At 49.7% G+C, this 18,228-nt stretch overlaps 2 protein-coding genes across 3 annotated transcripts; one reads left to right on the forward strand and one right to left on the reverse strand.

The window, feature by feature from the left end:
- Positions 1–7,013: 7,013 nt before the first annotated feature.
- Positions 7,014–12,817, reverse strand: LOC136550354 (protein IMPAIRED IN BABA-INDUCED STERILITY 1-like). Of its 2 annotated transcripts, none has more exons than XM_066541903.1 (10): positions 12,030–12,817; positions 11,223–11,938; positions 10,365–10,649; positions 9,953–10,270; positions 9,468–9,695; positions 8,758–8,855; positions 8,380–8,494; positions 7,697–8,245; positions 7,479–7,611; positions 7,014–7,375 (listed from the first exon to the last, which is right to left on the reverse strand). In XM_066541903.1, the coding sequence occupies exons 2-10, from the start codon at positions 11,592–11,594 to the stop codon at positions 7,356–7,358; spliced, it is 2,118 nt and encodes a 705-aa protein (XP_066398000.1). In that variant the 5' UTR covers positions 11,595–11,938; positions 12,030–12,817; the 3' UTR covers positions 7,014–7,355. The 2 variants fall into 2 exon arrangements, with proteins under 2 accessions (XP_066398000.1, XP_066397999.1); XM_066541902.1 differs by having other exon boundaries at positions 11,223–11,946.
- Positions 12,818–16,705: 3,888 nt separating this feature from the next.
- On the forward strand, positions 16,706–17,470 carry LOC136549097 (zinc finger BED domain-containing protein RICESLEEPER 4-like). The gene is made up of 2 exons (XM_066540395.1): positions 16,706–17,072; positions 17,169–17,470. The coding sequence occupies exons 1-2, from the start codon at positions 16,706–16,708 to the stop codon at positions 17,468–17,470; spliced, it is 669 nt and encodes a 222-aa protein (XP_066396492.1).
- Positions 17,471–18,228: the final 758 nt, after the last annotated feature.

Genomic DNA, 18,228 nt, shown 5'->3' on the forward strand with positions numbered 1-18,228 from the left:
GCAACTCACTTACCAGCCTCCCGCCATGGACGAGCACGAGGTGGATGCAACTGGCCGCGGCGTGCATCCTCAACGCCGTCAACAACGCTGCATCTCGAGTTCCCACTCGAAGCAGGCACGCAGCGGCGCCGAGCATGAAGATCTCCGTCTCGCTGTTTATCCAATTCCTTTACGGACACAAACCAAACAAAGCCAGTATTCGCTTAATTTGTTTCCATTTGCGGCGTCTTCCCCCGTTCACGTTTACGTTTACCGGATGCAACCAAACAGCTCCTTAGACCGTTTGGTTTGGAGGTTCGACGAGATTGGATGGCTCAGTCCTAGTTTAAGCCGTGTAATTATTTCGTCTCATGTTTGGCCGAGGGAGACCGAATCATCAGCATTTTATGTTTGGTTTGAGAAAACTGAAAAGCGATATGATATGTTGTCATATGAGGTCCACCGACCGTATTCTTTTTTTTTCATTTTTATCCTTCCTCCTTTCTTTACTCCATTGTCTTCTTGCCACCTCCCGCACCCCACGTCCCCTCTATTCGCACACAACATTGTAGCACCCAAATGACTCCACTTGCAACCGCCCTCCATGGCACTCGCTACGTGAAAAACGGTTTGTACCAACGGCATAAATTTTTTATAGGGGCGGCCGGTGATGGAGCCGCCCCTACAGTGACGTGCTCGGAAGCCACTAGACCAGCCGCATCTACAAATGGCACAGTAGGGGCGGCTAATAATACAAGCCGCCCCTACAAATAGGGTCGATTTGTAGGGGCGGCTCACTCACCAGCCGCCCCCGGTGTTACGATTTGTAGGGGCGGCTCAATCACGAGTCGCCCCTACAAATCACTTGTACAACAAATATCTCCCACCTCTCCCCCTACTCATCGGGAAAAAACCTCTTCCATTCGCTCCCTCTCTCGCTCTCTCATGAGGTGTGCAGGCCGAGCCTCCCGCGACCCCCGCCCCCACCGGTCCCGCTCCCGCCGCCTCCGCCCCCGTCGTCCCTTCTTCTCCCTCTCTCCCGACATGGCGACGTGCTGGTCCCCTCGTCTGTCTTTGCTTTCACCTTCCCCTCTCTCTCGCGATGGCGCGGCGCACCGGCCGGCGAACGGTGCGGGCGGGACGGCGGCGCACGGGCGCCAGCGAGCCCCCACAGGTAGCCGTTGCCGCGGCTACCACCCAGTCCCCAGTCCCCCCGGTCCCGTTCCCCTCTGATCCTTTCCCCTCTCTCTCTCTCTCACACACACACACACATCCCCGCCGTCGCCACCTCCGCCGTCTCTTCCTCCCCTACACCTACGTCGCCGCCGCACCTCCCATCTTCCTCCTCCGCCGCCACCATCCCTCCCCATCCCCCAACCACGACAGCTCCACGGAGGCCGAGATCTAGGCATGGTGGCTCGTGAGTCTAGCGGCCGCCAGATCCGGTAAGGGGGCTCCCACGAAGCCCGATTGATTCAGAGAGGCCCTCCATGGCCTCACCTTCGCTGGCGTCGCCAAGGAGGCTAGGCGACCTCGGTGGCACGCCCCCAGATCCGGCAAGGCCACCTCCTACAAGGCTGCTGCGTATCGGATCTAGAGATGCCAGTCCTCATCTCCTCTTTGACAACCACCGCTATCGTTGGCGTCTGGCGAGGTACCCGCGTCTCCGGCCCAGATCGAACTGCCTACGGCCCAGATGAGCTTATCCGTCAAAATTACAGGGATGGCTTGATTATATTCATAGAAATGTTCCCATGTGACTTGCATCTTCCCTTACCACACTACACTTTCTCTTCCTTATTCCATTTCACTGAGCTAAGAGACACTTTTTCAGTATCCACCCGAGATATTAGAGAAATTGGTCATATTGATCTATCGTTTTGTTCTCGATGGTAACTTTCTGCTGTCTTGGTTGGTTAGAGAGCAGGCACCGTCTATATATCCAAAATCGGAGGAGGGATCGAATTTTGGATTGAGATGGATGGTTGTGCTTGAAGTTACGAGTCGGGTAATGCTAAGTTGAATCAGTTGATCCGTTTCATCCTCTTTCGGCAGAGGAAGTTGGACACTCCATCCCTATGTATCTCTAATTTAAATATCTTTGAAAAATATATCTTTTTGTTTCGTCCCTCTTCTGTCTTATTTGGATGTTGTTAGATTCATCTTAATTCACATATGTTGGGGTGAATTAGAATATAATTTAGTTTAATTTTTACTTCAATCCACTCCAACATATGTGGATTGATACGAATTCAACTACATCCAAACAAGTGCTTAGTCCTTTTGATAAAAACACTTCTAAAAAATTCATCCGAAAATACAAGCATACTGCATACTCCAACTACCGCTACCGTCTCGGGAGCTAAAAGGTCCATTATTGGCCTATCCGCCAATAGCATGTGGGGCGTGCGACAATTATTGCCGTTGCCCAACACACTAGTATTATCGTTGCAGCAAGTACCATTACCTACTGTCAGCACATTGTGGCTCGCGAGAACGGCGGACGCCCGACACGTCTCTGTGTTCCTTTTGATGGACATGTCTTTTTTCCAAACAAGAAAGGGTCTTCGAGTTCTCCATAATAGGAACTACCATAATATTAGAAAGCGCGTACGATGTACAACATCAGCATGAGTGAAACAAACGAACAATGTTTTTCTCTTATAATAAATTAGCATAAGCATCAATATAAGCTAAATTTCAGCGAAACGAACAGGCCAATCAATTGGATATACGGATAAGTCATCAATGAATAAGACCCCAATGAACCGTCCATGCCATTCCACTCCCGTCCGTGACGCTATATTATGAATACTGATTACTGACTACTCACTCCGTTTTATAACCGTTCGTTTTGATTTCTTGATTCATTAATAGATATAACGTAGGTTCTAGATATATAGTAAAATCTATATAAAAAAAAGTCAAAGCGACTTATAATTTCATTGTTTATAAATTTTTGAACAGCACTACACGACATATATCGCGACCATACCCTATCATATCGCGAATGACAAATATGTGACTCGTCTTTCTACTTTTTTTTTAACTCACAACAGATATACACAATAGCCACCTATTTCAGCCGAATCAATCTTTAGTCATTTTTCCATACGAAAATATTTTTTATTGCATATAGTTGGACTTGAAATTTATTTGATTTAGATGACATAAGGTTGAGTCAAGTCTATTTAAATATTATTATTGACACTATCTGAGCCATCTCTTTCGAGCAGATTTTGCCTATATTCTGGTAGAAGAATTCTGTTGGACCCCACAAAATGTCACGATTTTAGCACAGATTTCTTCCCCCACAATTTTCCTATTGCACCATTTCAACATGAAAGCAAAATTGGCTCCTAGGGAGTTGTGGGAGAAATTTTTCTCGATTCTTCTTCGACCCTTCTTAACCTGCCTTACGGACGTTGTCCCCTGCTATTTGCCTCGCAATTGCTGCCCCTCATCTCGTCGGTGCGCTGCCCCCCTCCTGCATGCCTACGTCGCCCCCCTCCTTGTGCCAACGACCATCCTCCTCTCCGTGCCGCCGCTCAAGCCCCCTCCTCACGCCTAGGGGCTGAGCCAACCTTAGTCCACATAGGTCCAAGCCTATCATATTTTTTCGGCCAAATTATTAGTACTAGTTAGAATTTTAAGGCCTAGACAAAAAAAAATCCAACATCATTAAGTACTTCTATCTCCAGACTATCCTTTGTTCGGTTGATGCTCCCTTGCACTCAACCTCAGTTGGGTTTCGAATTATGTATTCAATTATACCCTAGGCTTGGCACTACTCACGTCGACGACGCCCCCCACGTAGGGCCTGTTTGGAATGCGGGATTTTTTTCATATTCCTGCATTTTTCCTGTGAAATTGAACTGATTCCTGTGAAATTCCTACGTTCCAAACAGGTCCGTAACGTTGTCACCAAGCTCCCCTTCTTCGCACCGGCGACGCTGCCTCTGACTTGACAGAGGAGGCGATATACTAATTTGAGCTCTAGCAACGCGTCTCCCACGGTAGAGAAGATGAAGACGTGACCACAGATCCCCAAATAGTAACACCCCCCCCCCCCCCCACACACACACACAAAAACACGTACAATTACTAGTAAGACCAATTAATGTACGACTTCCGCTTGCAGCCTGCTGGGAGAGCGAATAATAAGGGCAAGTACAACGTGTCTGTAGGAGCCGTCTCCATGAGACAAGATTTGCAGAAACCACCCTCGTAGGCAATAGACAGGCCGAGGCCGTCGTCTCACGAGACGACGAGGTGGGCTCGTGCTCCCATGCCGAATCGACGCTCAGATTACCGGTTGTACCAATCCCGTCGATGTAGCAACGGGTAGATCCCGCGCGGCCCGAGCACAGGAGAAGAAACACGCGAGCTCTGGCACAGGAGGAGATGTACATGGCGTGCGGAGGTAGGAGTGCCTGAGAGGAGGAGATCGACCTAGCTACCCATTGCATTGGCCCGAGGTCGCCGCCGTCATCGTCCACAGGACACGGGGAAAAAGCTCCTCTTGCCGCATAGACCGAGCTAGCCGTCAACCCTGCTGCTACTCACTGTGCCCGGCCAAGCTTCGCCTCGCCGCACATATTGCTCCTCATCGCCGAGCTATGAAGGAAATAGTAGAGAGAAGAGGGAATATTTCTTTAGTGATGCTTCGAGGGAGCAGCCAAGAGCCTTGCTATCTTTTATCCGGTTTTGATTTTTACGTGAGTTAAACTTATATATCTTGATAGTATCTCTGACTTTGATAGTATGAATACCTTGTATGAATACCTTATTTAATTTATGTTTGATCCGTTTTTTTATCAAATAGCAACACAATGGTTACAAAATAGTCTTCATAATTAATCTTGACTACGTACAAAGCATTAAACAATTTACAGACAGTCTATTGTATAACATATCTTTTTAGTTATCTGTACGTCAGATTCGAGGCTCATATAGACGACCCCTGTCTATGGGTTGAACATGCCCTAAGCTGATAAAGATTGTAATAAATTAGTTATATAAAAAAGATTGTATATAATAAATTAAAAAACGAAGGTCCCTTGGTGCACAATCAACCGCGACTGGCTGCCTAGATAATATGGAGATACCGGTAGCGATTGACAGGGGAGCCCCACGTGCCTTTTCTCGAGTGTCGGAGGACAGCGACTGTTGTTGGGCTGGACCCACGTGATAGTCACTCCACGTACATGCATGCACAAGACGCTCTCTTTCTAATTCTCTGTGCTGATTAACATCATCCACTAATCAGCTCAATTCCGTCCTCTGATAGCCATAGGACCAGGAGAACTGGGCAGCTGGCGACCAGTGCGCCACAGGCCCGCCCACAGCCACGGGTAGAGGAAACACACGAAGCTCCCGCGGGCCGCCTCGTTACCTCCTCGGGCTGTCACGCGCGACGGCAGGCTCGCAACCAGCGGCGGCGATCGATCGCCTTCGCCTGCCTGCGGGCTGCAGAAAGTTTGGTAGCGCAGCGCGCATCCCAAGGCCGTCAGTTCGCCACTGCATCCAGGCACCCACAGTCCACTCGGGGCGCATGCATGCCGCCCGGCCCCGCTGAAACGTGGGCGCAATCATAGAAGCGGCAGTGTCAGGTCCGCCAGCCTTTCCCGAGAGCGTCGAGCCGTCGACCAGCTTCTGGCGAGACCGTTGGCTGGTGCGGCCATCGACCGATCGTCGTGAGGAGAGGACGTGCGCGGACCACGCAGGGGAGCGTAGCTGCGTACAGGCGTAGCGACACCGAAGGACGGGTGAGACTGTGGATGGGAGACGATCGAATTCGAAGCACATGTCCATCCCGAAGCCGAGCCGCCGCGGAAGACGCGAGCCGAGCGGGGGCTGGGCGGGGCGCGAGAGGGCGCTCGGCACATGCCAGTGTCGCCCCACTTTTCAGTGCTACTAGGCGACAACCGGAATGTTGTCCAACTATGGCTCGTGCCCAAGGACAAGGACCATGCCATGCCCCGCGGGGCAGCGCGCGAATGTGCGCCGCGTCCTCTCCTCGCCCCGGATCGGCACGGCAGCGCATTTACGCCCCAGCCGCACCGTGCAGCGCCCGGGCTCCCCTTCTTCATCGCCTCTGCTTGCTGGGTGTTTGTGTTTCCTTCGGTCACCACTCACCCGGGCCCCCCGGCCCCCCGTTCCTTGCTATTGACTGCGATGCGGTGCGGGGGCGGCGCATTGGTGGCCGGTGTTAAATCTGCGTGACATCGGACTCTAGTTGCCAGGACGGCAAGTACGCCGCGGGCGGCGCGGCGATGGAAGGGAAGCGCCATCACTTTCGTTACGTTCGGTTGCCCGAGATCTACCGCGGCGCACTCAGAACCCTCTGGTACCTGCCTGACCGCCTGCTCCCGTCCGGCAGTCCCGACTCACCTAAAGAAAGGGCCGTCGCTTTCTGCTCCTCTACCGCGGTCGGCAGGCGGCAGGGACCGTCCGTCCCGGCAACTCGTGCTGTCGCAGTCACAAAGTCATCACAAACCACCGCGGCCGGCCCGCCGGCACGCCCCCTGCTCTGCTCGTTAGCGTCATCCGCTCTCCCTCCCGGTGCCCGGACAATTGGACAATCCAAGCCGCGAGTGACCAATTCTTCCTTCCGTCCTGGGCTTCGGCCGGTTAGAGGTCCCGCCCGCTCCTTTGGGCCAAGCTCCCCCCATCTGTTCAGGCCTTCGGGGTCGTTTCAAGTCCACCGTCTGTTGGACGTTCAGCAGCTCCGCTCAGAATCGATCTGAGGGACTGGGCCGCCTGCAGCAGGAATCAGCCCATCTCCTGATACGGCGCCCTTTTCAGTTCCCGGGCTCATGTCCGCGCTTTTCAACTCAGAGCCACAACGCCGTCATGGCTGTTGCAGAACGTAGAAGAGGCTTTTTGCTCAAAAAAAAAAAAAAAAAAAGTAGAAGAGGCTTTGCAGCTGCGATGCCTGCCAGAGGAGGCTCGGCTTTAGGCCCAACTAAACCAAGAACACATCGTGATTGTGCATCTGCAGCAGAGTGCAAGAGCAAGATAACTACAAACAGTTATTAAATTTTAGTTTTCATTTTCTTCAGAGGCTACCTTTACTACAACCGCACCATGTTGTGCTGCTTATTGGTTCCAACTACACAATCGTCTATTCAACCACACTGCCCCGTCAGCCGTTAATATTTCTTTGTACACCAAAAATGGATATGGCTCTGGCGTTTTCGGGGAATCTACAACACACGCCTGAAGCAGCGTGGCACAGTAGCTAAAACTTTGCTGTAAGCTGGGATCACCAAAGTTCATGACGTTTTCAGTCAACAATGGAATCGTCAGCAGCAATTGCCCACTTCCCAGACTGGCAGCAGAGGCCCATCAGAAGCTAATGACATGCTACCCCCTCACTTGTCCACCTTTCTACCTGTGACCATACAATCAAACAAACATTCACACATGATTAATGGATCAAGCAGGAGCAATGGAAAAGGGAAGAAAGGTATATACTGATTCCGAAACACAATTACCTCTCCTGAACCATGATGTTCGAACAACTTGCCGGATATGGCGCTCGTTCTTCTGTAACAGTTCATCAACTTTGTGCGACTGGGACAACAAAGGGCCAGAGTATTCAACCTTCTCTTCTTGACCATGATCGCCCTGGAGTTTTGAATCGCACATTAGTAACAACTTTGATATAAAAGTAGAAACTCTTATCAAGTAAATGATTGACTCATCAACGCACCTTGAAGCTATTCTTTGATGAGAGAGTACCCCCAAGAAACATGGTGTTTGAGAAGTTCTGAGAGTGGTAAGTGTCGCAAGAATCAAATGAATCTGGACGCTCTAGCTGTGACCACTTCTTCAGGACTGCACGCTTTGCTGCATCATGAGGCTCCCGGTCTCGGACTTTGGAATTGACGTGTGATATTGATATGTGTATGTCTCTGCTAGGCAGCTCCCTAAGGCCAACATTCTCTTTAGCTTGGGTCTTACAGTCCTGATCGGCCAAAGCAGGGAACTGGCCTCTTGAGCTAGATCTGGTCCGTGATCTAGCAAAAGAACGATCCTCCTGTGGTCTTTTGGCCCATGCAAAGCCACTAGATGAAGAAACACTCAATGGCCCGGAGAAAGGTATTTCCTCTCGTGATTCATTCTTAACATGACGAGCACTCTCTTTAACTTGAGCCGCTGACACTGGTTGTATGTCCGCAAATAGCCTAGCATCACCATTCAGTTTCGTACGATCCTGTACTGTACCATCTTTGGTTGCATTCACATTAGTTTTGGATTCCTGAAAGACGGAAGACAAGCATAAGAAATTTGGTGAGTATTGTTATCATCAACTCAAGTATCACATAGCTTGGCCAAATTTCTCTGTTGATAACATTCAGTGAAGGTATCCAGCCATTATTAAAAAAATGATACCTCTGTGCTACTTATTATCTGCTTACGGACTGCAATAGGTTCTCTTGCTGCTCTGCTGAGCCTTGAAGACTTCTTGGATGCTTCTGTCCCGTGCCCTCTGCTACTAGCTTTTCTTCTGAAACAAAAAAGAAAAAGAGAGAAATTAATGTCGTTGTTATTGACTATGGCAGTTGTCGGACAAAAAAACAATCAACTTCCAGTCATCAAATTGTGTACTGGTAACAGTTTAAAGCCTTAAGCAGTGCTGGGAGCTGCTCGGCAAAAGGTGAGTTTTTTCAAATTGTGAAACACACGTTCAGAAGCAAGAATAAATGACAGAACCTAAGTTTCTGGCTTCCTTTTCTGCAATAAAATGACTCCAAATTTAAAAATTCCCACCTGAGTGCATCCTCTCGTAACTTTGCATCCATCTCCTTGTTGGGCGCATACTTAGGCAAGCTTGAAGGTTCACACGCATAAGGTTTTGTCCTGAAAAACTGCACAAAAAAGGGGAATAGATCACACATTATCATGACAGGTGCGATTCTTATAATTTACACTATGGACAAAGAGGACTAATTTTGGCAGTGCTAAACCAAATGATTTCTTGCCCCATGTTAATACCATGTAAAAAAAATCGGAAGCGCCAAGCTAAATACAAGTTGCACTAACACTAATATTTTGCACTGCCCTTGAAGATTTAGCTTATGATTATACAATCCGAGCGATCTACAATATCCTGATGGCTCGAATATCTGTTCATGTGCTTGATTTTTTTTCAAACTATGAGTGAATAATCATTTCAATGATGCAAACAGAAGAAAGGGCGGCAGAAGAACAGAATCAGCAATTTTTTACAAACTAACAACTTAAATATCCCAATTTCCAAAGGTCAAATATACTACTCCCTCCATTCCAAATTATTAGTCGTTCTGGCTTTTCTAGTTTAACTTTTATTACGTATCTAACCTATATCTAAACGCATAGCGAAAACAATGTACCTACAAAAGCCAAAGCGACTAATAATTTGGAACAGAGTATTTTTTTCTCCCAAACCTCCCCATCCAATACAAAATGGGATTAAAGGATATTACATGATGCAATCTTACCTCAGAAGAAAGAGCACCTGATGGAGTACCACGCTTGTAGGACTCCACCGACAGAAGAGTTTCTAGTAAACTCAATGCATTTTCTGGTAGCCCTTTAAAAACATCTCGTAGGGTACTAGGATATGGATGATGTGGTTTAAATATTGTTGCATGAGGCAACTTCGACTTCTTCCAATAATCATCAGCTGGTGAACCACAAAGCTTAAAAATCTTGTGTAGTTGTTCCACCTGAAAAAATGAAAGGGATTCTATATCATATTACATACATCAAGCAAATCCTTGAGAATTTTGACCTTCTGGCAGGCTAAAGTGGGAAAGTTCAAAAGAAAATAGAAGAAAATGAGACGTGTGCTTCTAGTGAATTGGGATTGGAGGAACACAGCATCTAAACAGTTTGTTAACCAGAACCCCAAAAGATATGAAGAATCAGGCAGATCAGCAGATGCACCGCAATTAACTATTAATTGATGTAACCAAATAGTTACCTCGGTTCTTCCCTGCAGGATAGGTTTCCCACGATACATCTCGGCAAATACACACCCAACACTCCACAGATCAACAGCTGCATCATATTGAGTTGAACCAAGTAGCAGTTCAGGTGGTCGGTACCACAGAGTAACAACACGGCTGGTCAGAGGATGGTTTTTGCTGGGATCAAAGAAATTTGCAAGACCAAAATCAGCTATCTTTAGAACCCCCTCGTTATTCACGAGGAGATTAGCACCCTTGATATCACGATGAACCACACGGCGCGAATGGCAATGCTCCAGTCCTGACAGTAACTGGTTCATGTAGCACTTGAGCTGCAGTAGGTGACAATCAGAGGAAAAAGTCAGGCCGACACAGTGTAAATTCAAAGCTGAATTGAATGAAGGCAGCGAATGTAGTTGAACATACCTGTGCTTCAGTGAATTTGATGTCCGGGGAGGAGCAAAGTCCAGCAAGATCATGCTCCATGTATTCAAATACTAGATAAAGGCTGCATGATAACCGGGAAGTAATCAAGCCTTCCAGTTTCATGACATTTGGATGATCAAGTCTTCTTAATATTTGTATCTCCCTTGCCATGAATCTAATACTCTCTGGCTCAAAATTGTCAAATCGAACCTTCTTCAAGGCAACGATCTTTCCAGTCTCAAGGTCCCTTGCCCTGAATACACTGCTGTATGTGCCTTGCCCAACCTACATATAGGGTGCAACAAAGAAACAAGTCTGGGTCACGCAGCAAACATATGTGCAGTAATGCACGGGCTTCATTACCCTTGTTGCAGACATAAAACTAGCACAATAGCAGTACTACTTTGCTTGATTACCCTTCTTAATAAAAAAAATCAACTTTTCCTTTTGAGTATGACGACAGACAAGAAACAGTAAGAGATCAAATTCCCGATCAGCAGCGCATACCAACAACGGAGACGGCTAAAACATGTGATGCCTCATAGAAGGAAACACCAGATCACCCAAGTCACCTCCTTTACCTTCACAACAGGTGGCTGTTATACTAGTTTATTCTTCATGTCATAATCCATCACCCAACAGAGTATTACTACTAACTAACGCGTGATAAAGGATACCAGAAAGATACCAACCAGTTAGACCAAATTACAGTCCCAACAACCACCATCCTTCTAAAATTCCACATGCAAGCAAAATTTTGTCATGGAAAATGACCCACGAGCTATTGAATTGAATCAGTCACGAAATCTGAACCGAAATGAATCACCAACGAAACCTCAGCCGAAAGCTCCACAGTACCTTCTCCAGCTTCTCGAAGGAGTCGGCCTTGAGCGGGATCCACCCCTGGATGGCCTCCCCGGCGACGGCGCTGAGCCACGGCGGCCACCCGGCAGCCACCTGCTCACCCTCAAGGCTCTTCCGCAGGCTCCGCAGCCGGAGGCTCCGGGACGCGGCCGGCACGACGGCCTTCCCTGGCTCCTCCGCTTCGTCCTTGACCTTCTCCGACCTCCTCGCCGCGGACGACGACCTGCGCAGCGAAGACACGGGCACCGGCAACGGCACCGGAGCAGCAGACTCCTGGGCGCGCGGCTGGCTCCGGTCCCTGAGCCCGCCGGACGAGTCGGCCGCTGGCGTCACCGAGACGGCGTTCTTGGACGCGATGCAGCCCATGGCGGCGGCGGCGGCGCACTACGAGCACCACCAGGCACCACCAACCATACGCCGAGGTCGCGCACGGACACGGACCAAGATCGGCGCGTGATCTTCACGAGTTGGCTCCTTCTCCGCTCCCGAGGTCCTTCTCCCTCACACCGGCATTGGGCTGAGAGCCGGCGGCCGCGGTGTAAAGAAGTCCTTCTCCCTCACGCCGGTATTGGGCTGAGAGCCGGCGGCCGCGGTGTAAAGAATCAAGAACAGAAAGCTTGACTGACCCCTTCCGCCCGCCAACCACAGGCGTCACGGGTCGAACACGGCACGAGTCTAAGAACACGCCGGGAGGCCCCGGAGGGATTGACCTGGAAGACTAATTAATGATTCGATTAAGACGCGACGCGAGCCATCACGAAAAAAAAAGAAGCAGGGCGAGACTTTGTTGACAGCACTGACCGGTGACCGCGCACCCCCGTCGTCCGTCGACGGCGACGCTTCCTCGTGATCGCGAGGCGTGGTCGGGCGGGGCGGAGAGGCAGGCAGGGGTTATCGAGCGCACGGACGCACGGAGCACCCGTTGCGGCGAGCGGAGAAGGCACGGCCCTTCCGTTTCCGCAACCGCGGCCGCTGCGCGGGGACGGATCACGAAACCGCCAGAATTACCGGCGGCGAAGCCCAGCCCAGAACTTGGGGCAAGAACGACGGCGCGGCAGCCAAGAACGGCGAAACCGCCCTGCCGCGCCGCCGGGACTGAAAAAGGAAGGCGCCGAAATTGGCCGGAGAAACGGCAGGAAGTGGGGAGCGAGCTCGATCAGGAGAGGGGAGTGGACGCGCTCGCAGTCGCAGGTGGGGTGGGGAATCGAGCGCGGGGCTTAAAAGGTCCACGCCACGGGACGCTGGCGCGGGAGTGATGAGATTTTCCGCGCACGCTTCTCTCTTTTGGGAGGAGTCGCCGCTGAGCCTTTGATGAGCGCGAGTGCCTTTGCGCAGCGGTGGGGACTCGGGCAAGGCAAGGCGCCGCGCCCCTGCTGTTCTTGTAGCGAGATTAGCGGGGGCGTAGGACCCCTTCCTTGCCAGCTTTTGATTTCATACGGAAACTTTTCAGGTTGGCCCCCTGGAATTTCCAGGTATCCGGGCGTACAGCCAAATTCGCGTTGCCACTGCACTGGTAATAATCCAGTACCTGTACCTCCTGGTGGGTACGTAGCGGTTCCCGGGCGGCCACACAGGCACCAAGCACCATACGGACTGGGCCCTGTCCGTTTGAATGCCAGCCTCTCCCGCACACGATTTCCGTTGAAACCAAACTGTTTCTCATTTCATGTCAAAATTTGCTACTACTACCACGTAGCCGCTGAAACCGAAGAGGATGGCGCCGCTTAAAGATGTGGTGGACCTTCCAAAAGCGTACCACCAGCACAGCAGATCCTCCTGCCGGTCGAGGGCCGCCGGGACAGCGCGAGTTAGCCAGCCCACTTCGCGTCTCGAACACGCCCCGTGCTCCTCGCTCCGTTTTCCCAGTTTCCCCGTTCCTTTTGCGCCACCTGGTTCACGGTCCCCGCCGCCGTCGCTTTCCTCGTTTCTCCTCTGTTTTCTCGCGGCGCGGCAAAAGAAGGGCGAGCAGAGCCAGGTGGCCGGGTGCTGCCTGCCTGCCTCCTCTCCTCGGCCGGGCGGGGCCCGTGACGAGGCGAGACGGTCGACGGATCCTAGTCCGCGTCTCCGTCCCCCACGCCCGCCCCGCCTGCCTGGGCGCCGCGGCGGTGTGAAGGGGACGGGACGCGCCGTGCGGCACGCGAGCGAGGGAGACGGGTGCCTGACTGGCCGAGCCCGGGCCGTGTAAACGGCGGCCAACTAGTCAAACCAAGCCCGGCGCGTCCGCGACGCTGCGCTGCTGTGCTGGCTGCTGCAGTGCTGCTGCACACGCCACACGCGGACGGCCTCGGTCGGGCGGGCGGTCCACGGCGGGGTACAGATACAGTTGCGCGCTCACTGATTTCGGCGTGGAAAAACCGCGCGTCATGCGCAGCGGCAGCGCTTTGTCCCCGTGCGCCTGCCCAAGTGCCAGTGCCTGCCACCCATGCGGCGATGCTGCCTGCGCACGCAGTGATCTGCGTCGGCTCGGCGGCGCCAGTTTCTGCTGCCTTTCTGGGCTTCTTTTGTTGTATCCGGAAATCGGTGACGCCACGCATGCCCCGGGCTCGTTTGGATTGTTGCCCGAGGAAGCCCGGCCTAATTTTGGTCGTTGACTGTGGACAAGTATGTCATTTCAATATGAGCCGAGATTTGCCCTGGTTCAGTGGTTCCGGTGCTCACGTTGCGTTCATTTTTTTTAGCCAAAGCGCGCGGTCCATTCACGGGCGGCCAATGTCTCCGCCAAATTAGAAGGCGTTCAAAAAAAAAAACATCCAAATTAGAATCTGAGCCAGGCAGCAGACCCATCCGCTGATGTTGAGAATCGGAAGTCTGAGCTGTAGCTATTTCGAGCAGGCAGCGCCGGCCAGGAACCGAGCAAAAGAGGTGCAACTGCTGCAGAATTGCGTCTACTGTGTCCAGCCAAAACGACCATGTGTCCTCTCCACTTACTGACTGAAAGTACTATTAACTAATTTATTGTGAGAAAAAAATATTATCCGTTATAAGCAAAATGAACATTTCGGCACCGTTTCTGCACCGCGAACGTGGATGCTGTAACATCTTTAGCAGGCAACGGGCTGGTGGCATTCAAGCTTCTGCTCTACTCGTATATTGGCGTATCGCCAACTTCCCAACTGCCCCCCGTCCAAAAAAGTACTAGTGCACTGAGTACGAGTAAACTCGACATGATATTTGACGTGGAACTGCCAAAATCATTAGGATCCGTTTAGATTATTAGAATTAAATTTATTCTAATAATTATAATTTAGATATATATATATATATATTAATTAAGCTAATATAGTTATATATGGAATATATTTATATATTTATTATTATGCATACCAGGGACATACTTGTTTTTTTATTGTAGAGAAGTGAGTTAAAGAGTGTGCTATAAGTTGAAGAATAGAACTATAACACAGTGATCTATAGAATCCATTTTCATCTCCCACCCTATGAATTAAATTTGAAATACACTTATTTGTGAGCTTGGGAATGGTATGGAATGTCAAATTCTAAGCTAAATAGCCTAATCCATTATATAAATTTCAATTCTTTTAAAATGAAGGAATCCAAACGGCCCATTACTGTTTTTAAATTTGACATCTATCTCTAACTCGGTCAACACAAGAAGATCTCGAAAACAAACAAACTGTCGGCCAGAACTGCATGCGTCAACTAGCTACGAGTATTATAGTGCTGTTTAGTGGAAGGTTAAGGTTGGGAGCTACTACACCTCACACCCTCAAAAGGCCAAACACCCTAGTTGCTGCTCTTGTAACATTCAAAGAACAGATGCATCAAAGTCCAAGATGCAATCTCGCAGAAGACAAATCTCTGCGCAAACGTGCAAACCCATTCCATTTATATAATTATATATATAAAGTGGACACCCTGTTTTATTTTGAACATGAAACTTTCTTCTGAAAGATCGCAATGATCCATTTTAGGAATCTACTTTTTTATTGTTGAAGCGGGTCCCCTTTACAATTCTTAATTTCTTATAGAGCCATATTTTCCAGTCATGTGTTTACTTTTTTTTTATTAAACCAAAAGAGACGGGTCATGTGATTAGGCATCAACCATTCCAAAGAGTAATACTAGTATGCTACTACTGCTGACCGGTAAAACACGATCACACTGGGCCTGGTTTAGATCACCTCTAAATTCTAAGTTTTTTCACTCTCTCTCCATCACATCAATTTTTGGACGCATACATAGAGCATTAAATGTAGGTAAAAAAATAACTAATTGTACAGTTTGGTTGTAAATCACGAGACGAATCTTTTGAGCCTAGTGGGTCCATAATCGGACAAAGTTTATCAAATACAAACGAAACGTGCTACAGTGTCCGGATTGCAAAAAATTACAATCTAAACAAGGCCTAGATTTGTCTGTCAGAAAACCACTCGGTTTGGAAGTATTTTTCTGCGTTGGTCAGATTCCTAACAGAGGAGGTCAAATGAGGTCACACAGGCTGATAGATGTTCCGCCCTGTTTGGCTGATAAGCTATGTATGAAAGTACTTGTTAGCTGATTTGGTATAAGAAAAAAATATCATTCGTTGGCTTAAAAAAATACGACTTATAACCTAAATAAGCCCAAGTGAACCGGACGGTTGTTGTCTCCTTCCTTACCTACGGATAGGTATACTTGGCCATGCAGCCCGAGGCCCGGTAGCCCAGCCCATGGCCCGCTAATTTGGCCCGACACGAGTCCGGCCCGGCACGAGGGTCTCTGGGCCCGGGACTGGCCCGACACGCAGCTACAGGCCGTGCTTGGGCCGTCGCGCAAGCCCGCGGGCTGGCACGGCCCGACACGGTAATAAGCAGGCGGCCCGAGGTCGGCCCGGCAGCAGCTCCTGTGCGGCCTGCTAGCGGCCCAGCGGCCAACGGCGCTTTGGCCTCCCCCTGCCATATAAGCGCGAGGCAGCCGGCGCCCCTCACAAACACTTAACCTAAATCACTCGATTGACTCCTCTCCACTCTCCAGTCCACTGCTCCGCAGCCGCCGCTCGCACTCTCGCCTACAGCTAGTCGCATCGCCTCGCCGTATCTACTGTGCCGTCGTCGCCCCCGACTCCGGTGACCTCGAACCGCCGCCGCCGGCGTGCTCCCCACCCTCTCTACCTCTCCCTTCTCCCTCTACCTTTCTCCCCTCTAGATCTCGGTGATTATGTAAGTTTGTTGACCCCGTTTGTCCCTCCTCCGCCGCTCGCCGTCCTTGCTGACCTTGTGTCATCTTCTCTGGCCGCGGGGCCATCGTCGTCTTCTTCTCCGGCACCGGGCTCCGGTTGCGAAGGTAAGCACCTAACCCTAACCCTAACCGGCTAACCCTAATCCCCATCTTTCTTCTTTTTTTGATGAGATCTCTAACTGATCTATTCCTTCCTCCTTCGCAGGTCGGTAGCCGATGCTTCAAGCTCTAGCTGCGGCATAGAGCGAGGAGCAAGGCGGCCACCTGCACCGTTGAGGTACGGTGCTAGAGAGGCGGCCATGGCTGAAGACGATGGCGAGCTTTCGCCTGGCATGGCCCCTGAGGGCGAGAACGATGACGACATTCGTGATGACGCTGCTGCGTTGTTCGGTGTCGATCTTAGAGACGGCGACGGTGGTGAAGGGGCGACGGCGTCTGCGAACCCGGTCGGCTCCAACTCCAACGACTCTGTTCCATCTATTGCTGCTGCTGGTAATGGTAAGGTTGGTAAGCGCAAATCTCCTGTCTGGGATGGTTTTGAAGAGATATTTGAGACTGTGAATGGAGTACAGATTTGCACTAAAGCTAAATGTAAAATGTGTAAGTCAACCTTGTCTGCTAGATCTAGTGCTGGCACTGGTCACTTGAAGAGGCACCAGAACTCTTGTAGGTAGAAAACTGATCAACGTGATAGGGTTCAATCTAGGCTATCTTACAATCCTGATGGTTCTGTGCATAACTGGGATTATAAACCTGAGGTAGCTAGAACTGAACTCTGCAGATTGATTGCTAGGCTTGATTTGCCTTTGGGTATTGGTGATACAGATGCATTTGAGGAGTACATTCAACGTGCTCATAACCCTAGGTTTCGTAGGGTGTCTAGACAGTCCACCACTAGAGACCTTCGTGCTCTATTTACTGAACATCGTAATATGCTTAATAATCATGTTTTGTCTGGTGCATCATCTGTTGCTTTGACATCTGACATATGGTCTGGAAATACTAAGGAGTACTACATTAGTGTAGTTGCTCATTATGTGAGTGCAGATTGGGTATTAGTGTAGATTGGAAATGCTAAGGAGGACTACACTAAGGAGGACTACATTAGTGTAGTTGCTCATTATGTGATTTGCTTCTATGGTGGCGTGACCACAAACTAACCTATCCTATTCTTTCTATAATGGCAAGAGATATTATGGTTGTTCCTGTTTCTACTGTCTCTTCAGAATCATGTTTTAGTTTAACAGGAAGGATTATTGAGGAGCGGCGCCGAAAACTTCTGCCTGAACATGTGGAGATGCTTGCTTACATCAAGGACTGAGAGCTAGGTGATAGAAGACTTCAATATTCTGCTGACAACCAAGAGCTGGCAAAGTCATTTGAGAATCTGTATCTTGATGTTCCTAAAGATGGATCTGGGCCTCCTTCTGCTAGCACATCTGCAAGTGCTTCTGTTGCTTCTGCTTCTGCTGCTACCTAAGAGCTGAGAGTTGAGAGTTCAGTTTGAGAGAGTTGAGATTGAGACCTGTGAGGCTTGAGAGTTGAGACATGATGCTTGTATCTGGTATTTGTATTGTGAACATTATAAGAGCTGTGCTGCACTCTTTTTCCCTTTCTGGGGTTTCTCACAAGGGTGAGTTTTACCCAAAAAGGTTTTTAATGAGGCAGCATTGCACACAGCTCATTTCTATCTTTAAATCTCTGTCTTTTGTTGTGTTTGAGTCTTGCTGTTAAGTTGTTAAATAGTTAAGTTGTTTTTGTGATTCTGTGAATGACTTGTCAAAATTATGAATGTGCTGTTGATTAAGAATCTGATGAGCGG

Source organism: Miscanthus floridulus, chromosome 4 (genome assembly GCF_019320115.1).
Source record: "Miscanthus floridulus cultivar M001 chromosome 4, ASM1932011v1, whole genome shotgun sequence".
In the NCBI taxonomy this organism is placed as follows: Eukaryota; Viridiplantae; Streptophyta; class Magnoliopsida; order Poales; family Poaceae; genus Miscanthus; species Miscanthus floridulus.